At 50.1% G+C, this 23,579-nt stretch overlaps 8 protein-coding genes across 8 annotated transcripts; 4 read left to right on the top strand and 4 right to left on the bottom strand.

Moving 5' to 3' along the window:
• Positions 1-1,537: 1,537 nt before the first annotated feature.
• On the bottom strand, positions 1,538-2,770 carry Triagg1_10 (uncharacterized protein; the record flags this gene model as incomplete). Its single annotated transcript, XM_062894796.1, has 1 exon — positions 1,538-2,770. The coding sequence occupies one exon, from the start codon at positions 2,768-2,770 to the stop codon at positions 1,538-1,540; it is 1,233 nt and encodes a 410-aa protein (XP_062760360.1).
• Positions 2,771-3,128: 358 nt separating this feature from the next.
• Positions 3,129-6,273, top strand: Triagg1_9 (uncharacterized protein; the record flags this gene model as incomplete). The annotated part of the gene is made up of 3 exons (XM_062894685.1): positions 3,129-4,422; positions 4,481-5,288; positions 5,346-6,273. The coding sequence occupies 3 exons, from the start codon at positions 3,129-3,131 to the stop codon at positions 6,271-6,273; spliced, it is 3,030 nt and encodes a 1,009-aa protein (XP_062760359.1).
• Positions 6,274-6,658: 385 nt separating this feature from the next.
• On the bottom strand, positions 6,659-8,035 carry Triagg1_8 (CAZyme family GH93; the record flags this gene model as incomplete). Its single annotated transcript, XM_062894574.1, has 3 exons — positions 6,659-7,289; positions 7,352-7,751; positions 8,008-8,035. The coding sequence occupies 3 exons, from the start codon at positions 8,033-8,035 to the stop codon at positions 6,659-6,661; spliced, it is 1,059 nt and encodes a 352-aa protein (XP_062760358.1).
• Positions 8,036-10,404: 2,369 nt separating this feature from the next.
• On the top strand, positions 10,405-11,679 carry Triagg1_7 (uncharacterized protein; the record flags this gene model as incomplete). Its single annotated transcript, XM_062894463.1, has 1 exon — positions 10,405-11,679. The coding sequence occupies one exon, from the start codon at positions 10,405-10,407 to the stop codon at positions 11,677-11,679; it is 1,275 nt and encodes a 424-aa protein (XP_062760357.1).
• Positions 11,680-11,940: 261 nt separating this feature from the next.
• Positions 11,941-12,834, bottom strand: Triagg1_6 (uncharacterized protein; the record flags this gene model as incomplete). The annotated part of the gene is made up of 1 exon (XM_062894352.1): positions 11,941-12,834. One exon carries the CDS (start codon positions 12,832-12,834, stop codon positions 11,941-11,943), a length of 894 nt encoding a protein of 297 aa, XP_062760356.1.
• Positions 12,835-14,813: 1,979 nt separating this feature from the next.
• Positions 14,814-15,836, top strand: Triagg1_5 (uncharacterized protein; the record flags this gene model as incomplete). The annotated part of the gene is made up of 1 exon (XM_062894241.1): positions 14,814-15,836. The coding sequence occupies one exon, from the start codon at positions 14,814-14,816 to the stop codon at positions 15,834-15,836; it is 1,023 nt and encodes a 340-aa protein (XP_062760355.1).
• Positions 15,837-16,907: 1,071 nt separating this feature from the next.
• Positions 16,908-17,899, top strand: Triagg1_4 (uncharacterized protein; the record flags this gene model as incomplete). Its single annotated transcript, XM_062894130.1, has 3 exons — positions 16,908-16,996; positions 17,081-17,630; positions 17,726-17,899. The coding sequence occupies 3 exons, from the start codon at positions 16,908-16,910 to the stop codon at positions 17,897-17,899; spliced, it is 813 nt and encodes a 270-aa protein (XP_062760354.1).
• An 813-nt stretch (positions 17,900-18,712) lies between these two features.
• On the bottom strand, positions 18,713-20,618 carry Triagg1_3 (uncharacterized protein; the record flags this gene model as incomplete). The annotated part of the gene is made up of 2 exons (XM_062894019.1): positions 18,713-19,795; positions 19,863-20,618. 2 exons carry the CDS (start codon positions 20,616-20,618, stop codon positions 18,713-18,715), a joined length of 1,839 nt encoding a protein of 612 aa, XP_062760353.1.
• Positions 20,619-23,579: the final 2,961 nt, after the last annotated feature.

Genomic DNA, 23,579 nt, shown 5'->3' with positions numbered 1-23,579 from the left:
CTTCATCTCAGATCACTACAGTGTCTGCCTCCTGCTATGCCTGCAGCCACCTCTGTAGCGTCCATGCCGTGTTCTAATCACCCCCACAGCCTAATAAGCGATGCGTCTTCTTCGAGTTCTTGCACGTCATGAAACGGTAGCTGCAGGGCCATGAAGAACTGGACAAATTACGCCAATACGTGACAGAGCAAAATATCTAGGCAAGGTCCAGTAGAAACAACGCCAGGGGTACTGTACGCGTAGCCAAGGGCTTTTTAGGTAAGGTTAAACTTCTGGAAGCAGGACAGGCAGCAGCGGAGAAAAAGTGCCACCAAAGGCCTGCCAACAAAGGCCATGTATGTACATGTAAAGATGAAGTCTAGTACCAAGTACGGAGGTTACAGATTTAGCCTTGATATGGGACACGCAAAAGTCTTGGTGGGATAAGGGTCTTTCATGATGTGTACGGGATAGATGTAGAGCACGTGCAGATGATAAAAGCTGGCAATGATCACTTCCATCAGACGGAACACCATCGAGGCGAGCAGTTTATCTGTCTGGACTTGACTCTTGAATACGTGTACTTGCCTTTCAGCTCATCACGCGCAATTGCAAAGACATCTACAAATTTAAACCAGCCATGAGCGCTTCGGTAAGTATCATACTCCGTACCTTTGTTCAAACTCTATGTCTGAAGGTCCAAGAGACTGGGCTACTCTGTTGGATGGATCTACTATGGGATCTACTCCAAACTCTACTCAGATCCAGCCAGCCTGGATCCGCCAGATATTTAGAAGGAGGCTAACCATATGTCATCAAGCCTCATCGCCACAGCTCTCTCGAGGCGGCCAGTACACAAGGACAAGCTGGATCGATTCCGGGCGCAGGAAGTAATGGGCGAAGCAGTCCCCAACACAGCCCAAGAGGGAATGTCGACAATGGTCAGGGTCGTGCCGAACGCTCTTTTGCTCTCGACAAATGGCTATCAGAATCACCGAAAGATGAACCGTTCAACTCTTTAGCGTGGGCTACGGCCCCTGCTTCGGAACCGGCCGTGGGCACGCCGTCAGCGACGCCGCTACATGTAGACGGCTCGTCTCGCCTTTGACAACATGGATGCTGTATCCATGGATATCAACGACGCGAACGGTGTCTTGAACGCTGAGAAACCGCCTTGTTGCTAGACACCGCTGTTTGCGCCTTGCCGCCTTCATCTCCCCTTGTTTGTATCATTGGAGATTGCGCAGAAGCATGAGCGTGTGTAATAATACTTTAATTGAAAGACTGGCAAGAAATTAGGCATCATCGACAGTGCATTAGTGCCCATGTTATGAACTATTGACGCTTACCTGTACGGAGTACTCCATCATTTTACAGTAGGTGCCGTGCCACAAAAGATCTCCGCCAATCCACTTGGTACATGTCCACATCTTTGGCACGAGTACATGTCATCTGTCAACGGTTGAAGAGAAGCTTATACTAACAGGAATAATCTCCACTCAGCATCTAATACTATCCATAAAAGTGATGAATGTTTACGTTTATTAAGGGGATTAGATTAGTTCCTAGAGCTCACAGGATGTTTCCAAGCTTCGTACGACACCCAAGCCTGGAATACCCCAACAGCCAGCCCGAGAATTCCCAGAATAATCGCTATAATAACGCCAACGAGTGTCGCCATCATCATATAGCGAGCGCCGCTTTTGCGCTGAAGCCATTTCTCCAGGATGCCGCGGGGGCTGGGATCCTCCAGCTCCTTGAATAGATCCACGAGTCGGCTGCCAAAGTAGTTGTAAGAAGCTGCTTCTTCACCTTCTCTTCGATAGACGGCCGAGTCATATCGCAGGCAATCGGGGTCGAAGGATTCTTTAGACACAAGGTCGCAGAGAATCTGCTCGGAGTCTGAGTCGAATGGGAAGAGGATCTTTTGCATTGAATCCAGAGCTTCGAGGGCGATCTGTCTGGGAATATTTCCTCTGAGATTGAGACGATTAGTGCCTGCCGTTGGAGAGTTACAAATTTCACCAAAACTCGGATCTTGCGCTGAAATGGAGGGCAACGTCCGTGATGCCGCCAGATGCTCCCTCAAGACGCTTGTGTAATGGTAAATCTCCACAACCCCCCTTTTGACGTCCATCCTCAGATGGTTTCGCAGGTCATCAGTCCCTTGAAGCCTCAGCCCTGCAACCTTCTTTAGACGTCTGGCTGTTAAGGCTGGTTTTATATCTCTAATTTCGCCCGAGTCATCGTGAACATGGAGATTGCCTGTATCCTTTTGCGGAAACGCTCTTGAAATGAATCCAGTAGGTGACTCGTCGGAATGCCACTGGAATGCCTGAGCCCCGAGTTCTAGCAGACTGGATGGTTGGTTTTCAGCTGAACACTTGACCATGGACATGACTTGCATGGCAAGGTTGAATGCCCAATGCTGATCACTGGACGAAGGTGGTTTGTCCCTCTTGGAAAAGTATTCATGCATCAACTCGGAGCGCTTCACATCGGGATGAGCCTGGAGCAGATTGATGATGTCGCAAACGTCTTCATGGTTGCGCAAGGCTGGGGTGCTGGCGGGTAGCAAATCTGGGACATAGGACGACGTGACATATTTGTAAAAGTCAAAGAAGTGCTCTAATCGAGCTGAGCGCCTCCATGAGCATTCCAAGTTTGTACATGCCTCGGCTTTCTGACATGCCTCGCAGATATTCCAGTTCCAGAGTGCTTGGGTGAGCTTTTGTAGCTCAGCGTCAGTTGTGCTCTTAAGCGGGTAAGGAGATGCCAGAGAGCCAATCATGCTTGGAGTCTTGGTGTGACGAGTTGTTCATTCTCCGTTAACCCTCAAACGAAAGGGTATTCGAAATGGGCAGGTCAATGCATTTACGTATATTACTTGGGCATCCGGAGAGCCCAACTGGTTAATGCCGCCATAAGGTGAATGTAAGGCTCCCCTACTGGTTCGGTTGATGGGATTGTGGCTTATAAGCTATTGGAGCCCAACCAAACAGCTCGTAAAGGCTGCATGAACCCAAGTCAAATGTTCCATTACAATTTCTCTACTCGACCATGAGGCCTCCAGTTAATTCTTACGTGCTGTTTAACGCATATACTCTCCCCTGCCATGTCCAGTTGGTGACACCATAGCAGGCGTAACCATGAATGCGTGTAACATCCCGGCATCCGCCCAACCGTCCATGACCGACAACCGACAGGATTCAGGATATAGCAGCACTCAATTCCCCTCGCCCAATGGCAAACTAAGAGAGCCTACATGTACAGAAATTACGCGCCAAGGGAAGAGCCAATCTGTCCCGCCTGCCCCCACGCCCATCGCCGGTTTCGCAGAGTTTGACAAGAGCGTCGACAACGCGACGATCTCCCAGTTCCGTCATGTGCACTCGCTGCTTGAGAAGCCGTTGCTGGAGTATATTCGCAGCACGATTCGCAAGAAACAATGTCCTGTTTCCATACGACTGATGGTCCTAGGCCGCTCCGAAGATGATGCGAAGCCGTGCATTGTCGTCCTGTGTCCGGAGCAGCAATCGAAAAAGGTCAGGAAGTTTTTCGACAAGAAATCCGTCAGGGCTTTGCGCCTGCCAGAAGATGATCAGCCCTCATTCGAAGTCTTTGTCGTCGGTCGAGAGCCGGAGACGAAACAAGCAGAAGGAGACATTGATGTCTTCGTTCCAATCGTTGGCGAAAGCGAGAGTTATACAAACGACACGTACTGCGGAGCGCCCATACTTATCCGACAGACTTCTTGTGTCGACAAAAGATGCACTTTCGGTGGTGTCATAAAGGCTTCTTGGTCGAACGGAGAGATTAAACTATACGGGCTGACCGTCGGCCATATCCTTCTGGACGACTTGGAGGATGATATGACAGCCAGTACGGAGAGCGACCAATCCAGGTGTTCCTATGACTGGGTATTCGAGCTTTCGGATTCTGAGAGCGAGGTCGAGTGCCATGATTCGGCTGAAGAGGAGCAGGATGAAGATACCGAACCACTGTCTATGACGGATGAACTCCAGTTGGCTCTGCCGGACGCCGGTTCGTCATGGGTGGCCGACGAGTTGAGCAAGATAGGTTCCATTTCGAAAGACTCGCCGCGATATCAATCGGCAGTGGCCGACACACTATATGACGGACCAGATGCTTACTACGACTGGGCTCTTATCGAAATGATCAGCTACAAGCCGAACCTCATTCGACCGAGGAGGATGTCACACGATGAGACTCAGGAGGGTGGAGTCTTCAACTTCCGAGATCATGAGCTCGTAATGTCCGCCTCGCCGTCTGACGGCCATGGCAAGAGACAGCCGGTCGTCCTTTTAAGCGGATCAGAAGGGCTGAAACGGGGATCTCTATCGGCTCTGCCTTCGAGGCTCCTTCTTGGCCCTGGAAGAGAGTTTGTCGATGCACTCATCCTAGACCTTGACGGCAATAAGCGTATGTAGCCTTCTCCTGTCTTTTCTACTTTGGAGTTGATCACCTAAAATATGAGTAGAAATTCTTGATGGAGATTCAGGGTCATGGGTGGTCAACGAGACAACCCTTGAGGTGTACGGCTACGTCGTTGCTGCCGACGCATTTGGCGGAGGTTACCTTATTCCATTAGCAGAAGCATTTCGCAACATTGCAGACACCCTGAGATGCCAATCTGTTGATCTGGCTACGACAATTGATATGGCAAGCGCCAAACTTGGGCGTATGTTCGACATAAACGGCGAACCAACAGCCATGATGGCACCCATCACTGCCGATCATTCTGTGATGCCCAGCTCACACATCATGTCCTGCATCTCTACTCCGACTACTAATCTCTCTATTACCTCCAATATCTCCCGTGCCTCTACCCCGGCTACTAATTTCTCAATTACTTCCATGTATGACGGCGCTCTAACTCTCACAAGTTCACCCGAAGACGACCCCTTTGCTCAGGAGAAACCGTTTGCCCATCCCAAAATCCGCTCAGATTACAATCTCGAGCCTCCTGGGAGGCCTGATATGGAAGATTCTTACACGGAAGAGCTTCCTGAGTACGAGAGCTCCGACGGCGGTTCCAACAACACCTCCAGACCTGGAACCCCCACTGAGCACACTGAGGATGATACTGCCGTTTCTAGCAGGCCGTCACGCCAAGTTGACTACTTGTCTCATGGCTGGAAGGAGGAGGACATCTGGTCCTCCTGGAGATACATTGTAACTCGGCGCGCCGACTTTACTAATAACGTGCGATTGGAAAACGCTTCTTGGAGAGCGTGGATGAAAGTGAAAAACAATCTAAGGACCGTTTCGGCCAAAAGCATTAATTGGTATGTAGTTAAATCACCTTTTCTTAGGGGTGATAAATGACTAAGAAGACATCACAGGCTCAAGGATAACGATGTTACTTGGCTGTACGGTCCGTTGCAACTAGGGGTCAAGCCCATTCACGGTACTCGCGCAGAGCGATCAGGCATCTCATTGTCCAAGACGGACTCGCGGGTGACTCTCAGCAAGAAGCCGATCCTCAAAAAGAGGATGTTCAAGATTACGCTTCAGAGGCCGTTGTCCACTGCCTCACTGTTAAAGCAGGCCGCAGCGACCATCCAGGCCCAAGAGACACAAGGCAGCCTGCGACCCAAGAACAACAGGCACGGGGCCGTCGATGACTTCTCCTACCCCTTCTCTCCAAGAAGCATAATTGGTGAAAACGGCGATCTAATATCCCCAACAGAATCTTCTAAAATTGCATCCCCTACTACTAAGCGGAGGCAGATTCGTTTCAACGAACAAGTTGAGCAATGCATTGCTGTTGATATCAGCGCCGATGACGACGATGAGATGGAGGCGTACCCATGTTACGCCGGCGACAACAGCGACTCGGATGATGACATTATGTTAAAGCGGATCAGGACCAAGAAACGAATTGCCAAATCAGAGTCGACGGAGGATAAGACCATTGCCAAACTTCCCTCAACGACCCTTAAGGACCGCAAGGATACGAGACACCCACGCAGTCCACCCTTGTCTGCGTCACCTACAGAGACAATGCTACCATCAAAACCATCTTCAGAGTTCTTCTTTGACGAGGATGACGATGATGAGGCACGGATGATCCTTGGCTGGTCGTTTCCCCCTGCTGAAAGCAGCAGCAGTAGTAAACCCGTTAAGATGCGCCGCACATCTTCGGAGATACTTATATCCTACGAAGCGGGCGATTCAAACCCTGAGGAAGGCGTTTATACATGTAGTGGAGTTGTCGACAAGGTCAACACCACTCGTCGAATTGGCCACGTCCACTGGAAGAGAGAGTGAAGCTTTGGGAGCTCCCACGCATTGCAACGGTAAATGAAGACTACTCGAATACCCAACGGCTTCTTGAACTTTGATAACCACCGTGTCTCTGATCGCCGCTCTTTGAACGTTGTCGGCTCATTCTTTCTCTTGTACAGTAACTACAGGAGCATGTGTATAATTACGTTTATCAAGCCACCTGTTGCCATGGTAAAATTGCGAAAAAGCGAACAATCTGTAACTCTCAAAAAATATAGTCTCCGGTTCTGACAAAAGCTGCTCATCAAGTTTGAAACATTTGCCTGGCTTGTGGCTAACCTTATGGAGGTTATATTTATTATCAAGAGGTTCAGTAAAGCTGCCACAGCTAGGTCAGAGGAAGACTACGCCCCAGTGGCTAATCTTATTATCCTGGTTTATTCCTCAAAATGTCCTGAATTTCCACAACACTTGCATAGAGTGGTCGGTTTGTTCCCGGAGGGTCAACGCCAGGGAAGTTGCCTGCACCGAGGATCATGAGACGACTGTTTTCTTTGCTAAAGATGTGGAGGGCACGGCTGTATGCCTTTGGCTGAGGAGAATTATGCTTCTCCCATTGATCAGGCTGACCGTTGGCTCGGTTGGTAAAGACACTCTGGTGGTCGGCGTCTGAGACGACGATGGTGCCATTGATGCCACCCTCTGGTGTCCATACAACATATGGACTGCTGCTGGGCTGCACGCCGTTGAAAACAATGGGGTAGCCGTAGGCATATCGGAAGTCAAAGGGACTATCCGCGAGCCTATAGTATACGGGGTAACCGGCACCAGACCATGAGTCTCCGCCTGGAAATTCATGTACCAGGATCCATTTCTTCAGAGGCGGGATGTAATCGATGACAGTCATTCCAGGTCGATCAGTATACAGCGGGTAAGCGACATCATTAACAACATCGCCCCAATTCTTCAGATCTGTTGAAACTTGGTGAGACAACTTTTGCCCGTGTAGAGGATCTCGCTGATCAGAGTAAAACACGCCAACTGTGTTGTTCGTAGGACTGTAGCCGGAATTAGCTCCAAAGTCCAGGAGACAATACAGTCAAGAATTGCAAGGGCTCACAGAATGAATGGCTCCCAAATGCAGGGATTGCCATTTTGAGTACTGGGAGCACTTCCCCTAGCCACATTGCTGATGAATTTCCACGTCTCGCCTTTGTCAGTACTTGCGTAAAGATCAATGTTTGTGCCGTTGGCGCCAGCACTGTTGCCGCTCGCGAGCACGGTACCAGCTTTGAAGATTCCAAGGTTAAAGGTGAGCTCAGCCAAGGCAGGCTGAGATCCAAAGCCAAGTCCATTGACTTGGTCAGTCAAGTTGCTTCGCCATTCCCATGTCGCACCGCCGTCCTCACTGGCAAAGATGGGGAAATGCGGAGGGTGGTCTCCAGAGTATGCTGCGGTCGCAAGGATTGTGCCATCAGATAATTCCGTGAGTCTTGGGTAGGAGATGGAGTGACTCCCGTCTGGCTGAAAAATTATATTCTGTTCAAAAGGACTCCATGGCCTGGGCTTCTTTGATTTGTTTGTAAGGGTAACTTCGGCCCCAAGAGAAAGAATCAAGAACAAAAGTTTGCCACGCATTATGGTTGAGTGAACTTAAGCTTAAGTAATGAAATTGGCAAGGTCTCTGGGGTCTTCATGCCATTATTGGGAGTTTTCTGGTCTTTTTATATGTCAAAAGAAGATCAAAGGTTCCGTTGATGTTACCATGATACTCACCGGCCCCGATGGCATGATACTGTAACATCTGCCGGAATGCGATCCCTCGATGTCAGATCACTTACCGGAAAGCGTGGATTTAACCGTCCACGTTCTGCTTTTCTTTACTTTTTACCCGGTACAATGTGCCCCAAGATCTAGGAAACAAAGAAGTTTGGTTATTATAAGGGGCGTCTTATTGGTCTGGACTGAACCGGGATCAATTTTCGGTACCTGTCATCCGGAAGTTGAACGATCGTGGGGTGAGTTTACGGGGAAGTCGTGCATGCAAGGAGATGAATTCATCCCTGCCATTTAGCCGTTAAACTCCGGTCTCTTCCATCTGCAACTATAACCCGTCTGGGCCAAATCTGAAGTCATCCGTCACATCGTTTGCCTCTGACAGCTCATCGTGGGACTGAGTACCCCGCGCGGTGGCCATATCGAGACACTTGGGATGGAGTAGTGGGGGCTAGGTATATGCGATCCAAAGAACGCGAAGATAAAGAGCAGGGGGGCTTGTCTTTGATGCTAGCAAGCCCAATTTTCGGGGAGTCGGAGGCATGGCAGCTAGACCTGATAAATTAAAGAAGGTCGTGTTTGTGTATGAATGCGGAGAGCACGTCTATAGAGAGAGTTGAACTATATATGAAGTGGGCGCTCTAACTGAGATTCAAGCAAATAGAAAGGTAGAAAAACTATATGATGGTGCTGAAGAGTGGCATCATCGCCTGATTCAAGGGACATACGTCATCAAAGCACGTGGACATAGAGGAATCTCCATAAGAGAAATGAAGATGAAAATAAAGATTTATAAAGGCACCACAGAGGTTTACCCTAAGCTTCATGCGAAGATGGCCCAGATTGTTTTCTGGAACAACGACCAGTCTATATTTCAAGAGCTCGCTACTAATGAAACTACATAATATCCAGTAAAGACGAATTTATTGTATCTCGTTTTGAACAGATCTTTGAGAGTGATTCTTTTCATGTCAAAGAGTAGAAGAAATTTGTAAAGATGCAAACAGCTTAGCCCGACAGATGTAATAAATCGGTAAATGTATCTGGTGAACTATATATCCCAATAGTCTTCTAGTGAATAGACTATTTGGACAGTGTCTTGATCAGCTTGCGTATATGCATGCTATTCAGCAATGAAACTGTTTCCAACAATAACAGCCATGTATACCTGAAACCTGATGAGTGGTACTGTTCGAAGTGGCTAATACTATCAACTCAAGTCTTGATGCAAATGGGCGTAATTACCGAATCTTCACGGATAATTTCATCTTATACCCCAACTCGGAAATCACGGTGATTCATCAAAACCAAGACGTGCCCATAAGTCTGTCGGCTTATAAGCTCTGCTTAACCCAATTCGTGCGAGTAAGCCCCAGTCTTAACATCTGACTAGCCAGTAGTTGACTTCATCCTATTCACAAGCCGATCTCTTCAATAATATCCCGTTAACTAAATTTCTGCTACGCAGCTAATAAGCAGTAGTAAGGATTGTTCATAGATTAGGAAACATGTCCGATTTTGCTTTTCCAACTGTCTATTATTTTTAGTGTGCTCTGTCGCTCATGGCTTATTTGGGCCAACTTTACATGTTTGGCATCATTTAACTCGCTTGCTGGCCGCCATGCCGTGTCTGCGCCCTCAAGATCAGGAGACGATGATGCGGCAGTGGAGCTGCTGAGTACAGGCATGTGAAGTTCAATGAGCGTAGCGATACTCATATCGTCGCCTCTATCGATTAATTCGGCAAAGACTGGAAGTCGAGCATGTAAATCACGAGCAGTCTCCGTTTGAGTAAACACCGTAATCGAACATTCCTCCAATGCAGCATATAACAAGTACGGTGAGGAGAATAGTAGAGTGTTGAAGAATCATATTTCGTTCGAATATAGGCTTACCCATGTAATAGTTCCGCCTATCGTCATTAGGCCATGACAAATCAAAGATCCAATCACAGCGTGCCGCTGGGCAATTGATGTGGTGATCTCTATAAGACCTAGTAGTGGCCCCAGATATACCAACAGGAACTGGGGCACTGAGTTATGGCTATGCTAATCACAGCCCTATTCGAGCTCCAGCATATATGCCCAAAATAGAACGATTTTCAGCCCAAACTCAGTTTCACGGCGATCGACGAAGATGGGACTTGCTACATAGAAACTACATATACCAAGCATCATAGCCTTAGAGTTCACCATCAAATTGACATTCAATCAGAATAAACACAACTACATCACCAATTTGCAAGCTAGCAAACATTTCTTTCCAATCTCGAGCGTCTCAATCACCACCATGAAGGCAGTACTCCCTTGGTCGGTCCTCGTGCAGGCCTATTTGGCCGCGTCGAGCCCCCTACTACCACGAAGCATATCGAAAGCTCAGCCAGAATCATTGCTTCACATGAGATCTCCAGCTCCATTCCAGGATCCAAGCCCAAATACTGTCACACCCCACACCATCCGACTCAGCCGCGTTAGTCCTCAATCATCGGTTGCGCATGAGATGTCAGGGGTTGTCTCACGTAGCGACAAGTCCAGTTCGTCCATCTTCCAAAAGTTTGGCGGCGGCGTCCTCGCTCCAGTCTTTCAAAACACAGAGATGGTTGGCGAAGTCACACTTGGAAACCAGACTATGCGGCTCATTTTCGACACTGGCTCAAGTGATCTGTGGGTAGCGGGTGAAAATTACCAGTGCCTCTCATCAAACTTGACCGTACAAAGCAACACTGTCTGCAACTTCACCAACCCATTCAAGGGCACTTACTCAGGAGGTGAAATACGCGATCAACATCTTGACGTCAGATATGGTGGCGGCCAGATTGTTATAGGTAGTTTGGGATACGAGTCCGTTTCTGTTGCCGGTCTTACTCTCCCCGACCTGGAGATCTCTATTGCCGATTCCATCAATTTCCAAGCTCAGGGACAAGTCGACGGCTTGCTCGGCCTGTCTTACCCTCAAATTACAAGTGCGTTTGCTGGCGCATTTGCTGGCAATGAAACAGTCATTACTTCAGACACCCCAAATGCTACACTTCCATACAACAACTTCTTGACCAACATTTTCCGAAAGAATCTTACGGCACCTTTGTTCAGTATTGCCATGGAGCGTGGCAGCGGCGGAACTTTTGCTATAGGAGGACTTCCCTCGGTACCCATCACGCCTAATTTTGTCAGCACTCCTATCCTGATTGCTGATATCGGAACTACTGGAGTCCCCGGCTTAAGGTCAAACTTTTCCTACTACACCATTGTTGCAGAAAACTATGTCGTCAGTGGTTCCAAAGGAAACGATAGCAAGACTCCTGGAGCTGGTATTTTCACTATTGTCGACAGCGGTACATTCCTTACGATGCTGTCGCCAACCATTACTAAACCCCTCTATGAGGGATTCCGCGAGGCACCAGTCTCTCCTCCCGAGGCTCTGGGCAATTTCCTTGTGCCCTGCAACGCCACTGCACCTGAGTTTGGCATCGAGATTGCGGACCAGACTTTCTACATGGCGCCAGAAGATCTCATCCTCCAGGATATGAGACTTGATGACATGTGTCTTCTGGGTGTCCAACCTACAACAGGTACCAGACCGTCTATTATTGGCGCGACATGGCTGCATAGTGTGCTGGCTGTGTTTGACGTTGGCGCTTCGCAAATGCGATTTGCCCCTCGCCTCCCATACTAATTGGAACATCTACGGGGTCATGAGCTATACTTACGACCTGGCATCATTTTACATTTGAATTGGGCATTATTTTACACGCAACAGAAATAATTAGAGAGCTTGGCTAAAGGAATACATCGCTATGACAGCAGGGAGTTGATAAGGGCTGCACATGTCATTATCAGTTCACAGAATTACATAGAAAGAGTAACAATTACTCTTATAAACACATCAATAGCCCAACATTCGGGTATTTAATAAAATAAAACCTAGAAATGAATCTCACAACTGGACCTTCAAGAACCTTTCTATCCCCATCCGGCGATAAAAGTTGACCTTGTTGTTGTCAACCACCATCGCCGCGCCGTCTCCACCATCCCCAACTGGGTCAACAAACATTCTAAACGGCTTCTTTCCCCTCGGAACGTCTGAAAGCTCAGCCAACGCATCCGCAACCATGGAAGGGTCGGCATCCGGCGGTGGCAAGCTTGCCGTGCCGCTCATTGTCTGCTCGCCAAGGCCCTTGGTAGGACCAGCCTCGTACTCCGCCGCGATATCGGGATATGCAGGGCTTGCAGCGTCCTTGAAATGGTCGGTGCCCTTTGTGAATACTCCCGGTGATACTAACGTCGACTCGATTCCCCAGAGCGACACCTCATGGGCATAAGACTGCGCAAGAGCATCCTGCGCGGCCTTGGCGGCGAAATAAGGCCCAATCATGGGAGACTTTCCACCATATGTCGAGCTACTGCAGACCCAGATCAGGTGTCCAGATCGTGCTTTTCGCATATGCGGTAGCGCCGCCTGGTTGAGTCTCTGGCAACCAACCACGTTGACGTCGTAGAGCTGAAGCAGCTGCTTTGCACTAAAGCTCTCGGTAGGACCCCAGCTCATGTGGCCGGCATTGTGGACCACGGCGTCGATCCGCCCGGCCGATCCAACGACGCTATTCACGGCGGCATTGACGGAGTCTTGCGATAGGAGATCGAGGGGGACAGGCCGGAGGTCCACCTTGTGTTCTTTGGCGTATTTCGATATGGCATCTTCGTACTCTTTGGTGTTTCCGCTGTGCGAGTACATGCCTGCAAAGACGGTATGGCCTCTTTTGGCAATGGCTCGAGCTGCCAGGGCGCCGAAGCCGGTAGATGCGCCTGTAATGAGATATACTTGGGACATGTCGAGACGCTGGGTGTTGCTATGAAGAGTGAAACTTGTAAATGGTATAGTATGTGAATGCTGTAAGTTTAGCTGCTAGCGCTGAAAGAAGGCTGTTGTTTTTTGTTCAAGCAATTCTAATGACTATTTTCTCTTCAGCAACTCGATATAGCGAAGATTTTATATTTTATTTCTCTATAAGTGTCATTGTCCTGCTTACTGCTTCGGAATGTTAGGAAAGAGTCCGTTGAGACGGACAACGCATGAGGGTATTCCCGAGTGGGGCCGGTCGGAATAAGACCTTGTCGGGTTTACACTCACAGCCATAACTAGCATTCCCGAACCCTGTCCTCTAGCACGGCTCGCGCACCGGAAGTAAGAGTTGGCCACACGAAGAACAAAACGGACTGAAGTTGAACGTCAACGTCATCCCGGGGATAATACGGCTCAGCAAAGATCAATGAAGCTTCACTTGTCGAGTATGCTTTCGTAAGGCTTTTGAATTATTATCTTTTCTACTGCTGAATCATTCACGAACGCCTGTGCAGGGGATTATTAAGTCCACCTTTCTATTCTTGCAAACGCAATGTGATATGTAATGACTGCTCGCCGGGAATATCGAAATATCGTTGTCTCTGCAAATGCAGCGAATTTTGTTTTATCATCTCATACCTTACACGAATTTGTCAAATTGTTTATACGATTTCCATCTTGCAGATGCTCTGCTTAATAATACATCACACGAATAAAAAGTGCATTCATACTGTACAGTAGTTGTCACGGGTAAGCTCATTACATTACAATGATCACGGCAGGAATCCAATTCTCAAGAGACACATGTTTGAGATGTAGAGAATATACCCAATTCTACAATAAGAACATGGAAGTATTAACATATGGTTCTTATTCGTATCAAGCTTGTTTTAACTAAGCTCCGGCAGGATGAACCGCCACCAGGTCTCCCGCAGATGATTAAGCAGCCGATGACACTAACTCAACCTTGATGCAAAATAGCACTTACCACTCTCTTCATGGACGTGTAAGTCGAACATTGTCTTTCCATTAACTTGATAGGTATCAAATACATGAAGTTCCGTCTATGGAGCGACGTAAGTATGTAATTTTTTTTTGTATTTTGTAATATATATATATATATATTCGGTTATTCATTACCTAGGTATTTCCAGCTCAACCGAGGTCTTCATGAAGCTCGCGTCCGGAGTTAAGAACCCCCACCAAACTTTGGATGAAGTCTGAGAAGAAGCAGCAATAGTAGAGCGCACCAAGTGAATCAAGTAAAGCGGACTACTATTACTATAGTTTCTACTCTTAAGAAAAGATTGAATCCAATCAAAATCCATAATTATATGTCATTTACGTATTTCTGTACTATAGGCACTTGTAGATTTGACGTCGCATGCGCAACATCATCAAAGCTCGATACTTCACACCAGGGCAAAAATAAACTCACCCATTCACAGAAACCCATCTATAAACAAACGACCCAAATAGGAATGACGCTCGTTGGCCCTGACACTTTTCAGCCCGGACTTTTCGCGCTTGGGAACCCACCCAGACCAACTCAAACTCCGAGACAAGAGACCCTGCAACTAGCAAACAAGCGCCTCGGAAATATTGATATTGAACCAGCGCATTGGTTGAACCAGAAGCTCATTGAGCTTTTAGTTTTTCTATTTTTTCTTTCTTTAGATAGTACTAGGATTTTTGGTGTGTTTTATCGGATTTGATATTTTTACAATAAGCCCATCTCCGATGCTTTGTCATGCCTGAAGATATATCCTCTTGGTGGATGGATACAAGAAGCATCCATGATCTATATCAAGACGCATATATATATCAACCCACTGTCAACCGTCGAAATGAGACTCACACTCAACAACCAGCAACATCACAGTCTACAACATCATCACCCGGGTAATACACTACTCTCAAACTACAACATCCTATCATAACAAAAAAACACCACCACAAACACCACCATGTCTCTCCCCAAGACTTACAAGGCCATGGTCACCCTCGAGGCCAACGCCCCCTTCACCCAACAAGAGCGTGAGCTAAAGATGCCCGGCCCGGGCCAAGTCCTCGTCAAAGTCCTCGCCTGCGGCGTCTGCTCCTCAGACGTCTCCGTCATCAGCGGCCACGTGGGCCCCGTGTTCCCTCGAGTCACCGGCCACGAACTCGTCGGCGACGTCGTTGCCGTTGGCGAAAACGTGAGCCGCCTCACCGTCGGCCAGCGAGTCGGCGGCCCCTGGCACGGTGGGCACGACGGAACTTGCCGCCAGTGCCAGCGCTCCCAATTCCAGTATTGCGACAGCCAGGCCGTCAACGGCGTCAGCTTCGACGGCGGCTATGCCGAGTACGTTCTGCTAAGAGACGAGGCCGTTGTGCGCGTGCCCAAGGAAGTCGACCCAGCGGAAATCGCACCCTTCTTGTGTGCTGGCGTCACCGTCTTCAACGGAATCCGCAAGCTGCACGTTGAGCAGGGAGGAAACGTCGTCGTCAACGGCCTCGGTGGACTGGGCCATCTCGCCGTGCAGTTCGCCAACAAGATGGGCTACGAAGTGATTGCCCTCTCGTCGGGAGACGACAAGGCCGCTTTTGCCAAAGAGCTCGGCGCCCACCACTACATCAACACCAAGACGTCCGATGCCGTCGCCGAGATCCTCAAGCTGGGCGGCGCCGACATCATTGTGCAAACCGCCCCCAGCCCCGAGATGATCAGCGCCCTCGTCAAGGCCTTGGCGCCTGGGGGAAAGCTCCTGAACCTGACCCTTCTCGGACCTGTTCCCATCGACACTGTGGCTCTTGTGACGAAGGGATCGAGCGTTCACGGCTGGGCGAGTGGACACGCGATTGACAGCGAGGAGGCGATTCAGTTTGCTGTTCGACACGGGATCCGCTGCTTGGTCCAGCGATACCCTCTGGCGGAGGCGCAGAAGGCGGTGGATGATTTGATTGCCGGAAAGCCTCGATTCAGGAACGTGTTGGTGATGGACCAGTGAGGATAGGCGAATTAGAGCAGCGTTTACTTGGTAGCCATTGTGTGTTAGAATATGAGAAGATCAATAGAGTGCCTGTTGCCTAAAAACATCGAGTTTACGGAAATAAACATCCTTTTCCAAGTGTGGCACTTGTCTAAGTGCATTATCCGAGTTTCAGTCAAGTGAACCAACAAAGTTCCAGGGCCATGTGGCGGCGCAACTCCACCTCGTTCTACAGCAACATTCCAGCCCAGTCACTGACAGCATGTAGATCGCCTCACCTCACATCAACTTGACTCATGTGTCACCCCAAAACAAAACCAGCTCAACATGGATCTCTTACAATTTCCTATTTCCCATTCACTTTACCTTTATTCAGCCATCACTCTGTATCGTATCCCAGCAACATCCAAACACACAGTCTCTCTCCCCCCTAAACTGTCAATCCCCCCCCTTCTCGAATGTTCCATCTCACAACCATTAGAAATCCCCCCCCAAAACTCCGCCGGTGCGGATTCCCCCCCGCCACAGCCGCCCGATGTAGATTTCAGGGTCCAATTACCACTTTCTGCCAGCCCAGGTCCAATCCAATCCAATCCCATGCGCTCCCAATATCAACCTTGAAATGCCAAACAATCCACGGCGCCAACCCAAACCTGCTCCTTTGTCTTTTGTTCCCCTTTTCTCGTCCCAAAAATAGTCACGCGATCATTCTTGCGACAAATCGAATCTCTTATCAATGCCTCGGTGAAGATTGATCGTTTCGTCTATTTACCAGTCGCTTTTCCCAACCCCTCCGTGGCCTGGCCTGTGATGCGCAATCGGGCACCAGCTCTCTCCAAAGTCCGGTGATACAAGAAGAGACACACGTACGACGGGCAGAGGTATACAAATCCAGGGAGGCTTGGGCTGGCCGAAAGCGCAGCGCTGTGCAATCGAATTCCCCTCTCTCGTCGTGGGCAATGCCTTTATCCCGCTGCTGGGCATAACATCAATCCTACCTCGGCTCGATCAATCAAACCCGTTTATATCAATCATCCTCGCTTCCTCCGTTCCACCCAACCTGCTTTATATAATACAAACATCGCCAACATGTCTAAATCGCTGCAACTCAAGGAAGAAGGCAACCGCCACTTCCAGGCCGGCGACTACATCGGCGCCGACGGCCTCTACTCCAAAGCGTAAGTTCCCAATTCAACTCAACCTCTCCCTCTCTCTCCTCAGCAACCCCCCAAATCTCACACAAAAGGCAATGGAAATCACAGCATCATCGCCGACGCCAAAAACCCCGCCCTCTACACCAACCGCGCCATGGCCCGCCTCAAGCTCGGCCACTGGGAATCCGTCATCGCCGACTGCCAGACCTGCCTCGCCCTCTCCCCCCAAAACATGAAGGCCCACTACTACCTCGCCCAGGCCCAGCTCTCCATCCGCGACTTCGACAGCGCCCTCGACAGCGCCCTCGCCGCGCACAAGCTCTGCGCCGCCACAAACGACAAGTCCCTCGGCGCCGTCACCGCCATGGTGCTCAGGTGCAAGAAGGACCGCTGGGGGGATCGCGAGAAGAAGCGGCTGCGGCTGGAGCGCGAGGTGGAGGAGAGAATGCTCGCCTTGCTGAGGAGGGATCGCGATGAGATGCTCGTGGCGGAGGACAGCGAGATTGAGCGCGGCATGATTGAGGAGGAGGCCAACGAAAAGATTGCGACGCTGAGCAGTGTTTTTGAAGCGTCTAGATCGCAGAACCAGAAGAAGCGCGAGGTTCCCGACTGGGCTATTGACGACATCAGCTTCGACATCATGGTCGACCCCGTCATTGTAAGTTTTTCCCCCCTCGAATGTCATGTTTCACTTATACATCGCAAAAACCCCAATGGAGACAGCCATACATACTTACATCGTCTTCACCGCAGACAAAAACAGGCAAATCCTACGAACGCGCCACCATCATGGAGCATCTCCGCCGCCACCCCTCCGACCCCCTCACCCGCGAGCCTCTCTCCGCCGCCGACCTGCGGCCCAACCTCGCCCTGCGACAGGCGTGCGAGGAGTTTCTGGAGCAGAATGGCTGGGCCGTCGATTGGTAGCCCTTTTCTCTCTCCTTTTCGCGCAATTCAACAACAGCAATGGGCTTCACATCTTCCTTCGACGTGTTTCGATTATATTGTAAGCGGGCGATGGGACAAAAAGATCTCAGCTTCTTTTTTCTTGTGCAATCTTTGGTATGGCAAAGGAGCGGCATTGGCAATCAGTGTGATAAACAGGCATATCACGGCGTTTGTAGGATTTTATTTTTCGCTTCTAAGCAGGTAGCGTTGCCATTTCACGCAATTTTTCTTTTCAATAACCATATTCATCAGGAATGATAGCTGTCCCAATCATGTACATCATGTATTGCTAGTCCAAGCACAAGCTCGTCATGAGTTATCCTGTTCTATACCCCATATACAAAAGCACATTGTCCCCTTCCCAACCGTCATTTGTGTTTGCACAAAAGCACGACGCCACCCTTTTTTTTTTCTTCTCCATACGCCCAGAGCTAAACGCATATATCTTGAAGCCCCCTTTACTTTGACTTTGCTTGCACGCGATGTGGGTATCCGCCATGTCATGACTGCCCGTCCCAGCCCAAACCAAGAGTAACTCTCGCCTCTATACCGCTGACCATGTAAGAGAGAGAGGCAGACAGAAGAGAAAAAAAACAAAGACAGAAAAAGAGAGAGATTAAACAAAAGCAGCAAAGAAGAAGAAAAGAACAGCACGTTCACAGATAAATACGCGGTGTGCAGCGTCGTAGCCGGGAAACCGCAAGACGCATGTTCATCAAATGATACCGAAAAACGCCGCCGGAATGCATAATGTCACCACCACTTCCCTAGTTGTGCCCTGCACTTTCTAGCCTAGATGAAAGCTGGGGGTGGAGGCTGTGATCCTCCCTCTGGCGGCGGCGGCGCTCTTCTGCCGTCGCCACTAGGCTCCTTGACGAGCCCGACCTGTTCCTCTTCAGAAGGCTGGGGCGTTCGTCGGAAGACTTTGTTGAAGGAAAACGTGCGCCGGTTCCCGTGGGGTGGCGGTGTTGGGCCAAGAAGCTGGGGGTCGACGAGACCTGCGGCGCCTCGGTACGCGGTGTCTGGGCCGTCATTGGAGAAGTGCGTCTGCTCGCGGGTCGGGCCATAATAAGCGCCGGCTTCGTCATCGGGCTTCTGCTGGGGCATGGCAATGTGGGTGAGGGGGAGCGGATGCATCGGGCTGCGGACCTTGTCGATGTTGCCGTACTGGGCCTCTTCGTCATCATCCTCATCCTGCTCGTTGACCACCAGGACGTGATGCGGGTGGTTGCGGGCGCGGCGGCCGCGGATTGTGCCCGCTATGTTGGCAAACATGTTGTGGCGATCATGCTCTGCGAGCTCCTCTTCTGTTGGGAAGTGCGACATGCCCAGAGGGGGGTGAGGCGTTGGCGGAGCTGGAGAAACCGGTATCGGGGTCGAGAGCCTGGTTGATCTGCTGCGCATACTGGACGCAATGGTTCGCCTTCGCCTCAAGCCGTCCCATTCGTACAATGGCTGTCCGTCCTCGCTGATGGGGGCCATGGCCTCGGCCTTTTTCTCTTCGTGAAGGCGTCTCAGTTCTTCGGCCTCCATCCTTATTCGCGCGTTGGAAATGCGCCTGATAATAGCGGCCGCGCCTCGGATTGCATCTGCCTTGGGCTCCGTCTCGGGCTGTGCCTGTTCGGCAATGGTGTGAATCTGGTCCAGATCTCCGTTGAATACGGCGGTGTCGGGAACGTCCTTGGCCGACTTGGAGAGCTGCAGCAACACGACGCCAGAGCATATCGTCAGGAAACCGAGTACCACCGTAACAATTGACTGGGCCGTTCCCTTGAAGCCTTGGAATAACACTGCAGATGTGATGATGGTGGTACTGGTGAAATAGACATAATAGGTGGGTGTCACGATGGCGGCATTGAAGAGATTGAGGGCTTTCTGCAAGGGGGAGATGTGTCAGTTTCATTTCACTCTCGTTTTCAAGAGGTGGTATCCGCAGACTCACGTTGAGGAAGATGATTTCGGTCAGCAAGGTGCCAATGACGAAGACGAAGAGCACCCATAGGAACCACTCCTTGTACTGCGGCTTGCCACTGGCCCATGCAATGATGGCTGCGCCCAGGCCCTGGGTCGACACGACGCTCAAACCGCCGATCCAGCTGCAAATGGAAATGTAGACCAGCATATTCTTCTTACCATACTTGGGTCCAACGAAAAAGGCAACAATGACGGATCCGACGAGAATGACGCCCGTATACGACAGAAACCCCGGTGTTATGACATAGTGTTGCATCTGCTGGATATCGGCGACTGAAGACTCCTGCGGCGCGTTCATGACGATGACGACAGAGCCCACGATGCAGAGAAAACAGGCAACCTTTCCAACCAGACTCAGTCGCTCCTTGAGGAAGATGGCCGACAGGACCGTAGTGATGACGACGGACAAGGCGCCGAGCGGCGTGACCAAGATGGCATCGGTAAAAGCATAGGCGACAAAGTTGCAGACCTCGCCGATAATCATGAGGATCATGCCACCCCACCAGAAAGCATTCTTGAGGTAACCATAGCCTTCGCCAGCAACTTCGTTATACTTTGCGTTTGCCCTCAGCAGGCCAACCTTTTTGAGGACGAATGACGTTCCGATAAAAAGACCCGATCCTATGGCCAAGCCAATGCCGATGGCTTTGTAGTATCCCGGCCGCACAGAGCCATCGCCTCCCGGCACGATGCCGGATCGTGCGAAGAGAAGATCATCGTCCATGGTGGGTTTCGATCAACAGGCCCGAAGCTGGGCGAGTTGAAGAGGCGTGGGAGGAAAAGCGCGAGAGGAGAGGACAGAGAGAGGAAGGGGGGGAATATGAGAATCGGTTTCGAGTTCGAGCCGGATCACATGGGCGAGTTTGGCGGGATGGACGGGAGACAAAGAGATTCGATGTGCGGGAGGATGGAGGATGCGACCAAGTGGCGGTAAATCGAGAGCGGCTGCGACGACGAATGCGACGAGGAGCGCAAGGGAAAAGGGTCGAATCGAAAGCAGGCACGTAAACTAGGAGGAGAGAAGAAGAAGAAGTCCACAGGCAGCGAGCGGATTGTTTGTTATTATGCAAGGGATGGAGGTAAAGTTGGATTAGGTAGGAAAGTTTGACAGAGAATCCAAAGATGAGCTGCGCGGCGATGGACGTCTGTTCTATGGAGATGCGGCATGTGGCTTGAAGGGGGTTTATGGGCTGGGCTGCCCGCTGTAACCAGAAAGGCGGGGGGGTTTAACGGACTGGACAGGGCAGCTCCAGTTGAGTCCAGTAGCTTGAGAGCTGCCAGGGCTGGGCTGGGTTTGGCGCTATAAGGGGGCCCCTAGCCAAGCCAAGAGAAGGTGAGGGGTGGCGCAGTTTGGGAGGGTGCCTTGGGTGTGTGCCACTGTTAGGGCCGAGATAACTTGAACGTTGGAGCTGTGCTGATGGATTGATGGGAGAAATGGGAGAGCTGCATGCATGCAGGTCAGGCGGTTAGCATCCATCAATGGAGGCCTTTTCCGCTGCGTGTGCCTGCAGAAAGATGAGTTTGATGGAGGTTATTCATGTACATATTCATTGACACTAAACGTGCTCCAATTGATGGCTGATATCATTGCACGCTGCTATTGTTGCGACTATTACTACATCCAGTAAGTGGCTGGCGGTTAGTTCTGCTGCCAATGCACATCAAATGCATCCATTGATCCAACTTTGCCCAGTTCCAATCCAAAAGGCTAAAAAGCCCAAGTCACGACTCGCCACAAGTGACGCCGAGGTGTACATTCTCGTACAAAGGCTATAAATAAACTCTACTTACAGCAATTGATCCATGGATAAAAAAGCTCGTGCTGTGCAAAAAAAAGACCCCGTCAATACGCGTACCAACGGCACATGCGCTTTTCTGCTCTGGCAGCAATACGAACGTTGAAGCCCGCACGCTCAATCAATCCCGTCCAGTATTACTCGTGCGCCCTCAACTCAACATTCCTGTCTGGTTGTATGCAGGCGAACCTCGGCCGGCCTTGCGAATACGACGAGGGTCCCCTGCTCTTCCATCGAACCCAACCAACCCAACCAAACCAACCCCCCGGCCCCCCCTACGAGATTCTATGCTAACCCGCGATGGGCAGTTTCTGACTTGTAGACTGTCATGTCCATGGGCAAAAACTTGCACAGATCAGCTGCTGACGCAACGGCTACGGAATTGAACCATTCGACACAGCCTCCCATGTGGCTTCTCGTAACTGCAAGCCGAGAGACAACGCGCAAGAATCCGAATGCGACAAAGAACTTGACAACAAACATGCCAAGCATCGGCTAGACCTATCCAACGGTTCACGTTTCAAAGTAGGTATTGACGCCTGTACGTGTACTCTTGTCTACATGCAGTTGAAAACATGCAATTGAATCTGATTTCTCCAATTGCTGCTAATTTTATCAATTTTAAAGCCCTAGCCTAGCGCATCTGGCCCCTGCATGGGCCGGTCCATCTGGATGCTACGTATCGTCTCCCAGTCGTCCCAGGGCAAATCCATTTCAACGAATGCCCAGCAGATGAGATTTGGTGTCATTGGGTCACATCATTGAATCGACACCAAGTCACTCGTACATATAGTAGCAGCAGACCTACTATAGTAGTCCTCTAGCACCATCCACGCCAGCATCAGCACATCATGTACACAGTTTCCCGCAGCCATTGCCCGTAGCAACCGGGATGCAGGTGAGCTGAGTGCTGACTACATGGGCCTACATTCACTACTATAGCCAGCCACCACCAAGCTGGAATCATGACTTGAATCCTTTTGGCCCAGGGCTGCAGGCATGGTCTAAAATGGAATCATCATCTGTCATGCTTTGGAATGGATTTCAGTCTTTTTCTGTGCTGTCTCGCTTCTCGCTTCTTGTCCGCCCTCAGCCCCCAAAACTCGGTCAACAATGCGCTCTGTTTCTGCTTTCCACGTTCAAAAATCACCTGAGCTCCGTCAATGGATCAAAATCTCGAAGCAACAATTGCAACATTCCAGTCCCCCCTCCGCCCGCCTTAATGGGCCACCCCGCAGTGGTTCTGCGGCGCTTCGTGGCCTCTAAAACGTCGCCAGATTCAACTCTGCGACACTGATACTGCGTATGCCGTTTCATCTTTCGCCACTGTGCACCTCAAAACACTTCCAATCGCCCGATGAAACGCGCAACTTTTGATTCGCTTACGGCAACTTTGTGATTCATCCTTGGGCTCTGTGGTTAGCTGTGAAACCCGACTTTGAATTTTCCCACTGGCCAGCATTCGTTGCATTCGGAACTTGTTTTTTGGGATCGGCGCTCTTTCGTCACGCAATCCAGTTCTCTCCAAACACCGTGCTAGTTGTTCCCAGCTTGCATTTGATCTCATAACCGAGACGGTGACAGGGCTGAGGTAAACACTAGGATACGTACATAAACTTCCGCTTACACATTCCTGTACGAGGCAATTTGTGCGAGGCTTTGCAGGGGAAGCCATGATACTATTCCAACTACTACTAGTACTACTATCAAGTTATTTCCAGCAAGCAGATTGCCCTAATGTCGATCTGGTTACCGCACAGATGATTGTAAGATTAATTCCGAGAGCCGAGAGACATGGTTCGACAGCAAGCGGGAAACGCAACTGTCCCTTTAAATAGATGCCCACGGTAGGTAAGCCCACCCAGAAGAAGTTGAGCCCATATCATGCG

Source organism: Trichoderma aggressivum (assembly GCF_033847375.1).
Source record: "Trichoderma aggressivum f. europaeum strain CBS 100526 chromosome Unknown scaffold_001, whole genome shotgun sequence".
In the NCBI taxonomy this organism is placed as follows: domain Eukaryota; kingdom Fungi; phylum Ascomycota; class Sordariomycetes; order Hypocreales; family Hypocreaceae; genus Trichoderma; species Trichoderma aggressivum.
Note: the sequence above shows the minus strand (reverse complement) of the source record. Positions and strands in the feature narration are given on the sequence as shown.